Here is a 10,185-nt window from a genome sequence, read left to right on the forward strand (position 1 = left end):
CGGCCGAAACGGCTGTCGGCTGGCATAACTGGAGGGTGGCGCTGGAAAAGCGGGAAACCACCAGCCATCTTGCCGCTTCCTCCGGGCCGTACGTACTGACAAGGAGACCAGGGCAGAGGAGAGCAGGGCGAGGTTGTTGACCGCCGCCGCAGATTGAGAGGCACTGACGAACACCTTGTCCGTCAGGCCAACAATCTGCCTCTGGATGCGGTCGGGGGGCAGCAGCTTCTCATTAGGACACCATCCGGCGCCCGGACAGAGAAGAGCTGCCAGGGGGGGCTTCAGGCGCCCACCCCTCCACGTTGGTGAAGTCTGTGAAGGCCTTCACCGGGGCCTTCAGCGTTGAGGGGTCCCCACCCGCAGCGGTGAAGAAATGGACGGGTGGAAACAGGGGACACTGGGTAGCACGCCAGGAGGAAGACTGGGTGCGGAAAAACTCGCCCTGCATGTCATCCGACATGCAGGCGAGAGGTGGGGCTGGCATGCCCTTGATGGCCACCACTTCACCCATTATCTCGCCGAAAAGATCGGCCATCCGGCGTGGCTTTTCCTTAGGGACGACTGTGGAGGTTGAGGCCCCAGAGTGGGAAAACCCCGACGCTGAGTTGGCGAACATCATCTGAATGGTCATCATCGACCTTGATGTCGTCGTCGTTGTTGTCTTCGTCCTCGATGTCCGGGACTCTGGCCTTGAAGATATCCATGGCGTCGGAGAGCCCAACCAAGGAAGAGAAGTACAGGTGCCTGGAGAGGAGCCCCTCTTCAGGCGGCAAGCGGCAGGGGAGGGTTGCCATGGCAGCCGCAGCTGCCACAAGGTGAAACGTTGCTAGTCTTCATTCTTAAGTTGTTCTTAGGTGTTGATCAATCAAGAGCTGAAAGAAAAGGGAGGACGAGCGGTGGTGTGCGCCGCCTTATATACACAGTGCCGTGGAAAATGTGGGCGGTGCCCATGTTGAAATCTTCAGTGCATGCAAGCACCTGCACGGTAAGGCGAAGCCTAAACGGCGTAGCCTACGTGAAATATAACCCTTTTGCCCCGGCCCACGCACCGTTCCCCCAGTTCACTTCAGTCACCGTTTCAACCCTGCATGGCCCAGCCTGTGGAACGTTGTGGAGTAATAAGCTATGATGATAACTATGCCCCACACTGTGACCCTTACCAATACGGCCAGCTGTGAGAAGGGCCAAGTCGGCGCCATGGTCATCACACATAGCGCCAGATGAACATAGAGAGAATACAAAGAGAGAATCTCAATATTGAAGCCAGACCATTTTGATGGAACGGGCTCCTGGAAAGACTTTATTCACCGGTTCGAAAGCTGTGCAAGGGTAAACCATTGGTCAGAGGCGACAATGGCGACAAAAAAATACGCTCTTTCTCCGGTAATGCAGTGGTTTGCGATGCCTTTCTTTGTAGTTTCTTCTATAACTCATGCTCCAATCTTCCGTTGATCGATGCTTCGGATGTTGTGGATGCAACGGAATATATGATGCATCGCTGCAGCAACATATAAGATGATCGCGATGAGTTCTGCCTGTTCTGCCTTTGTGCTGTCTGTGGTCAAACCAAAACAAACTAGAGTGACAGCGGCCGCATTTATCCCGCCTCTTGCGAACTTAGACCCTACGTCATATCCCGCCCCTTGCAAGCCCACCTCCCTAAACCCCCCGTTGATTCTACTGATGTCTGAATATGTGGACATTCTATCGATGTCCGCATATAAAGCATCAAGTGTGAATCACCCACAGGGTCGAATCTCCTGATATACAAATGCAGCAAAAATTTCTCACTTTTAATTCAACTTTGAGTATTACTTGGTACAATGACAAAAAAGACCATCATGCCATCGGTAGTTTCAGTTCTTATGATGTGAATATGAAAATCGAAATCAAACAGTAACTTAACAATTTTTTAACAATAGCTTGAATGCTGAAGGCAGGCATAGGTTGAACCTTTGTGAACTGTTCTTTTATTGTGAACATTTCTACCATTTTGCATGGGAATAAAACCTGACTTTTGCATCAATCCAAAAATCCAAGAGATGAGAAAAACCTTTCCTATTTTTTCTTACATCGATTTCTTTCTCAGTTCATAACTCCTGTTTTTCACAAAGTATTTTACAGCCTTCCAGTCTCGGTTTTTGAGTGCCTCGGGTTCTGCGGAAAGGCATTTTTCACAATCTGCCTTACCCGGTGTCATATTCATTATTAAAAACCTTCTCAATTGCCTCTTAATTGCTGCACACTCCTCTGGCGTCCATGGTCTTCTGATGGCAGTTGTTTTTTTTTACCTAAGTTGGCAAAGTAGAAGATGTTAGTGGTTTTAAAACTTAGTCTTAATGGTAAAAGCAACACTAGGATTGATCACATCATAAAATTCTTCAATAAATCATATTAAGTCAGATACATAATTCAATGTAAACTCACCTTTCTTTCTTGACGGCTTGCTTTTCTCTGTGCCTTCTTATAAGAGGGATGTGGCTTCATCTTCTGATATACCTGTAGTTGCATACACATAATAGTTATACACATAAATGTACACAAATACATGACACAGAAATGTTAACGTAAAATATGAAGGAAATATAAAGGAAACATTACAAATGTTGTCTGGATTAGAATCATTTCCATGTTTTTCTTGTTACTTTGGCACTAATTCAGATGCACTCAGATGTTTAGATTTAAGGTATTAAAATGTAGTATATTGCATGTCTTCTTAAAATGGATGGGGCATACCAAACATCTAATAATCTCATAATCTGCTTTAGTCTTCTAATTACCTCTCTTTCTTGCCAATCTCTTCTTTTTGGAGTTCACAGAGGCAGTACCTTCTAGCAGGGACGATGTAGTCTCATCCTCTGATCCCTGTACTTCTGATAGTTTGGTACAAATAACAGATGGCACAAATGAATCAGACAGACATATTGACTTAAAATATGAAAAAACACACATGTACTGCAATACTTTATGTAGACTACACTTCTACCAACAGTGTAAAGTTGTTCTCATGGTTTCATGGGGAAACCGATGCACCACTATCCCACAAATACCAAACAAATGAAATGAACTTGGTGGTGGTACCTTCTGACAAAAAAGTTGCATCTTCTGACTCCTGTCCTTCCAGCATACCTGCAGATGCACATATGTGTATATAACTATATAGCACTTGTTCCTTAGTGTACTCAAAAAATATGTTTTTTAGTAACCAGGGACACCCATGGGCATGAGACAGAATTATAAAATAATGCAACACAAAAGAAAAGACAATAATACACGTTACATTATTATGTTAACCATGAAGATATATAAACATTAAAAAAAAAAAACTTTGCTCAAAGGAAATGAATCAATTAGAAAGCGAAAAATAAAAGATATTAATAGATACTTAAGTACCATAAAGGAAAAACATTGCCAAAACAGCAAATAATAATCCCAAGAGCATGGCTATAACTCCCAACAACCTGTTCGAGGCTGCCAATAGGTAATACGTTGGATTCAAGTATTCAGACTTACAATGCCTAATAATGTGTAAAAGTGTGCATGCAATAACATCAGTTTGGAAACTGACAAGCATTTCCAAAGCTGAGTTATCACAATTGTGGATTAATTTACAAATTAATCTCACAATCATATAACAAATGGAAAGGGCTTTTATAGGTCCCAACATGACATTATATACATGTAAGGAGCTGCCAATTACCATAATGTTACTGCAAATACACTTTATATTGGTCACAATAGCAATTCTGTTTTTCCCCATGTCAGACTTTGTTAAATATTTTGCATTATAGATTCTCTAACACATCAGTTGCACAATGAAAAACCTGACCAACTCACCTTTTTACGCCATTTTGAGGCCATTTTGAGTCCCCATAGTTGTAGACAATTTCAGTTCCTGGTTCTATGTTTCTCAGAGCAAATAGGCACAAATGTACTCTGTCATTTACAAAAACTTTTTTCATGACACAGTTTGGTGATTTGTGGTCGTCATTCGCTAATCGTCCAAGTGACCCATCTTCTCTGGATGCATCAATGCTAAAAGGAGGGAATACAACAAATTAAACTTGTACTTCAATTTCTCCAGTCCTTTTTTCCTCTTTTAATAAGATATTTGGAATCTTCGAAAATAAATCTACTGCTTACCACCATATATGTTTCTTCCATTCAAATTCATACAGATACTGTATGTACTCTCTGTAGTGGAGTACTTTTTTGACTGGCATTCTTCGAAAGAGATGATTTCACCCCTGTACTCCAAGACAAAATCCCCTTTTTCAAATCTCTCGGTAGCAAACACTCCCCGTCCTATGAAGACAAAGATGCATATAAATTGGAATTACTGCACCATCTTAATTTCACATACACCATGACCACGGCATGTAAATTAAGCAATGGATGATGGACAACAAGCTGTTATCAAATATTAATATCAGTATCAGTAGATGCCTACTAGCTAGGGGTGTGCATCTCTCCTTTATAAGACAAGATATGTGCTACGATACGATTCAGGGACGATACAATTTAATATGGAACGATTTGATGCAATTCAATTCAATGTTCTAATGATGCGTTGTGATTTTATGAGATATGAATCAAACTGATAGATACAGTTAATATTCGTTTAACGTTAACACATACATTTTCTATTGATTAAAATAAGCCTTCTATAAAAAAGCCATTGCCTTCTTTCAAATAGATATATGGTATATGAACCATGGAATCTTAGGTTTTTATATATTTCTTATGGCATGGGGGAAAAATGGAAGACACATTAATCAATTTAGAACTACATGTCTATTTATTTGTTTATTTATAGACTTGATCGCTGTCCTACACAATTAAAAAAATAGAGAAGCTTTTGTCAATATTCCCCTCCTTCTTATAAGACCCAGAGGACTTCCACACGTTTGATTTCAGATTCGCTGGTCCACTGAAAAGCGCTTCACTGTTTTCGGACATACTGTATGGCTGCTTTTTGTGCCCTCACAACTCCGGTTGTTCCCTGCTTACGAGATGCAGGGCACGAGCAGAGACGCGAGTGCAAACATACACAAACACACACACGGATCCGCCTGCTTCCTTAAATTCAATTTTTCGGATCCGTATGGAAACGGAATGAAATGAGTTGACAATGCTGTCTTGATATCAGGCTAAAGCTTCACTCAACCGATTTGCAACGTGCATTCAGTGCATAGAGAGATTCATTTTAAATCGATTCAGGGGCCCACGTATAGATGTAGTCGTATCTGTGTTAATCCAACCGCATACTGATTCGTATCGGTGAATCGTTACACCCCTACTACTAGCCTTTTAAATGATAAAGACGTTCAAACAGGATATAAAGGATGTAACAAGCAATGTATGTGTTGAGTTGTGTAAATGTGGAGAACTTTAGTTTATCTTGACACATTATGTTGATTTACCAATACATGGCTTTAACAAATTTTGCTGTAGCAGCAGCACAAGCATTTTTACCATTTCTGAAATGTAGTCCTTGTATAATTTTGTTCTACACTGTAGGTATTTAAAGTACTGAGAAATGTATTGGGAGTAACATGCTGCCACTCAAAAGTACCCAACATACCTTTGTAATCATCCATGACATTTTGAGTAAGCCCCTGCTTATCTCCCGAAGAAAGTGTGTGATGTTGCATCATCAACAGGCCGGATTCTTGACTTCCTTCTTTGCATTATGGCTCTGTGAAAACCATTTCTAAAATGAATCATTGCACATATGGGCAATCACTTTGCAGACATACTATAACAGACTCTCTTTGATACGATAAACAACTATGAACAATGTAGCATCCCTTTACATTATTAGTCTAGGCCTAACTGATGTGTTGTGAAGTATTTCTATTTACTGAGATTATAACCAGCATGACGTGAATGTGCTGTGTAGCCAGTTGGCTGTTGCTAATTTTCAATACATGTAGGGGTTAAAACTGAGTTTTCATAACTGTTACAATAACCTGAATCCTTGGTTAATGCTGGGACAATTCCAGAGAGCAACTGCATTTTATCAACATTCTGGAGGATGTAGTTTCAGGGCATATTGAACTAAGTTTGTGCTCTAACTTTATTAAAGGACAATTCTGGTATTTTGAACATTGAGCCCCCTTTCTGGTTTGTCTAGGATTAAATAAAAAAAAATCATTTTTAGTATTAGTCTCGAGTATTTGGCTAATTTTGAATCGCCCCTGCCTGCTTCACAATGGCTGGCCATTCAAAAACACCCCTGAACGTTCTCAGAAATGTGAAACTCATCAAGTGGTTAGTGGTGTTCGTTGATGTTCCTTATCAAGTATCGTAGTGAAATACAGTTTCTGTCGTGTTTTATTTGGCATTTTGTAAATCTGCATTTTGTAAATGAAATGGAAACCGGACCGGAAACGGAAACAGAAGTATAGTATACTTGATAAGGAACATCAACAAACACCACTAAACACTCAATGAGTTTCAAAGTTTCAAAATATGGACACTTTTTTGCACCACAAAGCAATTCAGCAACAACACAAATGAAGCAGTCTACAGTTATATACCAGTAGTATAATTAAGCAATAGATCACGACAGGCTGTGGTATGTTCTCATTATACCACAGTTAAGTTTATTTGCTTTTAAAGCCTTGCATGGCCTTGCCCCACCTTACCTTTCCGAGGTGCTCCACCCATACACTCCCAGCTGCTCCTGACAGAGCCCGGAGCCAGGCTGAAACTTAGAGGGGAACGAGCTTTTGCCGTTGCAGCTCCAAAACTGTGGAATAATTTGCCACTTCACATCAGACAAGCCACTTCACTGTCTCTTTTTAAGTCCCATCTTAAAACTCACCTCTTTTCTCTGGCTTTTAACTCCAGGTAGCGTGTTGATGTTATGTAGGTGTGTTATGTGGGCAGTGTATTTTATTTATTGGATTCTAGTTAGTTTTTATCTCTTATTACTTTTTATTACTTTTATCCTATTATTGTGCTGCTGTGGTGTTTTTAGTGTGTTTCTTATCTTGTTGTACAGCACTTTGGGAACCTTGTTTGTTTAAATTGTGCTATATAAATAAAGTGGATTGGATTGGATTGGCGACCCCCTTAACTGTGGTATAATGAGCACATTTCACTGACTGAAGTGATCTATTGCTTTTATAAAACGGTTACATAAGTATGGCGAAATGAAAGTCATAGACACCCTAAATTTTGAAAAAGCGAGAAAGTTGGATAAGCATTTTTTTCAACAAATACAAAAAAGTAGTCCCTCCTGGCTGCCTGCAAAGTGTACGGCGGTTGCTATGCAACACACTGTAGCGTCCTTCAGAGAGAAGGCTAGAGACAGTAGCTTGGTTCACCAGCAATTTAGCCTACTATCGAGTTCACTCACCGTGTGCCTATTGCTTTACAACATTTCCACTCCATCAATCAACATGTTTTTTAGGCTTCAGTGAACTATGCTATTGCTTTAATATATAAATAAACAACAGTTCAAGTTAGGCGTGGAGTGATACTGAACTATGTAAACTGAACGGGCGTCATAGCTGTGTGTATACGCTCAATATACAACAGTTGGGAACCAATCTGGGGCCAGTTTCAGAAAGCAGGTTAAACAAACTCTGAGTTAAAACCTTAACTCTAGGTTGACCAACTCTGAGCTGTGAAACTCTGAGTTTTCGGTTTCAGAACAGGTGATAACACTTCAATCAACTCTGAGTCAAGGTAACCCTGAGTGAAGCCCGTGCATGAAGATATAAAAAGCCCTCATCAATGGAACACAGATAACATGATTCATCATGGAAACAAGCGATAGAAAGCCTTGATCCTCCTACTTCTCCCCAGTGGAGTTGGAAATATTAATGACCGCATATGCAGAAAGTGAGCATTTATATATTTTTAAAAAGCAATACTGTGGCAGCAGCAAAAAAGTGGGAGCTTGCTGGCAGAAAATTGCTGACCGAGTCAATGCGTGAGTATTAATTGGAGAAACAAAATAAATGTTTTGTCTTGAATGTTCCACTTATTCAACAATTATATTCCATATGTGTGTTTGTGCCCACAGGTGGCTGTTTTTTAATTGGAAAGGATTAACAACTGTACAACATTTGTCCTTCTAGGAAATAAAGAATACCTCATAAAATGAGAGCCATATTGTCGTTCTTTGACACTGGGGAGGTGATGGGTTAGAAATGATCGAAGCATATCATGTCTCTAACAGCTCTTCCATCTCGTGCATCAGCAGGGGGGTCAGGATTATTATCTGGATCATTGGGGGGGAAGATTAGGACATTGGTCTCCTCTAATAGTGGCAATGTTGTGGAGAACCACACATGCCACTATAATGTCACAAGCTCTTTCTGGGGTGACCCTGAGCCTACGAAGGCACTGGAACCGGGCCTTGAGTATCCCAATGGTCATCTCCACTCTGGCTTGTGTCCTGCAGTGAGCCAAGTTGTAGTGTTGCTGTGGGCCAGGGTCAGGGTAAGGGGTCAGCAGATAGCGCTGGCAGGGGTACCCTCTGTCTCTGAGTAGGTAACCATCGAACTCTCCTATGATAATACAAGATAGTTTATTGTTTCAGTTGCAATAGGAGGAAACAAAATATTGATCATAGGATATAGCTATATACTATATATAAATATATATATATAGCTATATACTGTATATAAACTCACCACGGGAAAATCTGGCACTCAGTGTAGACTCACGAAACAGTCGTGAGTCATGCACAGACCCAGGCCTCTTCGCTTCCACATTGTTGATCATGTGGGCTGCATCACATATGATCTTCACAGTGGAGAGCAGTAATTAGCTGTATAGTGAAGTATATTTCATTTGGAATGTTAAAGGCTACTATTTAGGCCTACCTGTACATTAATGCTGTGGACAGATTTCCTATTCACATAATCTCCTTCATTTATCGAAGGAGCTATGATAGGGATGTGAGTGCCATCTATGCAGCCAATCACACCTGGAAACCCTAAAATATATCAAATTGACTGATTAGTGCTTCAAGTCTCAGAGCTTTAAGACATAAATGAATTATTGCTTAGACTGATACCTGCTATTCTGTGGAACTCTTCTTTGAGAAGTCTGGTGGGTCTGTGACTTGGGAACACTACAAACGTGTATGGTAGCCGTTTCAGTGCAAGTGTCACATTTCGGACAGTTACCTTGGGCACATGCTCTGCATCACCGACGTTATACAAAAAACTGCCGTTGGCAAAAAAACGAAGTGCAATACAAAGATTTTGCTCAGAACTGAGTGTCCACGATGTGTCATGTGAACGATGTGAGGGCTGAGAATATTGTTTATATAAATTATTGATGGTGCAGAGAAACGGAAACGCTCAAACAGGTACTCATCAGGGAATGATAAAACCATCCAATCGGGGTCTAATAATCCTCTCCCGACAGAGATTTCTGCGGAGTATCTGCGCCTCGACATCAACTGGCTCTTCAATAAAAGGACACGCCATGTCTGCCACTGCCATCAGTCTGCAGGCTTCAACTTAAGAGCAGGAGAAACTCAGGGTTAGTTGAAGAAAACCTGCCAGTGAGCAGGTTAGGTTGACGGAGTATGTTGCCAGGGTAACTGACTCAGAGTTAAGCTGAACTGGCTTTGTGAAACCGAAAAACCAGAGTTTCCCTCATCTCGGGGTTAACTAACTCTGAGTTTTCACTAACTTGCTTTCTGAAACGGGCCCCAGATCGCTTGATTTAAGCCACCCGTTTTATAATAAAGCATAAAGCATTGCCTAAAACACAGCTCACCCCATCAGTAGCATTAGCAACACAGGCTAATTAACCTACTTGTCAATATTAGTAGCACTGGATCTAGCTAAACTAGATGTAGGCCATGAAATAGCCTACTGCTAATTAGCCCACAATAGGGAATTGCCCCACAAGGAACAATGTCAATGTATTCCAAAATATACTTTATGAAAGTAATTTCTATGACTAAACAGTATCACTTTGAACACAATTCATTCTACAGCTAGCGGCTAACAACAGCATGCAGCTAACATGTGGCTACATAGCCTAGGCTATATTAGAAAAAACGGTTTCTAATAAGTATATCTAGTTATGTGCATAAAATAGTACTCTAGAAAACGGAATTACTGATATATATATATATATATATATAATAGTATTAAATATAAAATATATTTATAAAATAATTGTCAAGATAAACTTACCTTCTGACAT

The 10,185-nt window shown here is 40.7% G+C and overlaps 1 protein-coding gene across 1 annotated transcript; it reads right to left on the reverse strand.

Moving 5' to 3' along the window:
* Positions 1-551: 551 nt before the first annotated feature.
* Positions 552-10,185, reverse strand: LOC311338259 (N-lysine methyltransferase KMT5A-A-like; the record flags this gene model as incomplete). The annotated part of the gene is made up of 4 exons (XM_084463488.1): positions 552-744; positions 3,838-4,035; positions 4,209-4,305; positions 10,176-10,185. The coding sequence occupies 4 exons, from the start codon at positions 10,183-10,185 to the stop codon at positions 552-554; spliced, it is 498 nt and encodes a 165-aa protein (XP_084319614.1).

The sequence above is a fragment of the Micromesistius poutassou genome, assembly GCF_964030765.1.
Source record: "Micromesistius poutassou genome assembly, chromosome: 2".
In the NCBI taxonomy this organism is placed as follows: Eukaryota; Metazoa; Chordata; class Actinopteri; order Gadiformes; family Gadidae; genus Micromesistius; species Micromesistius poutassou.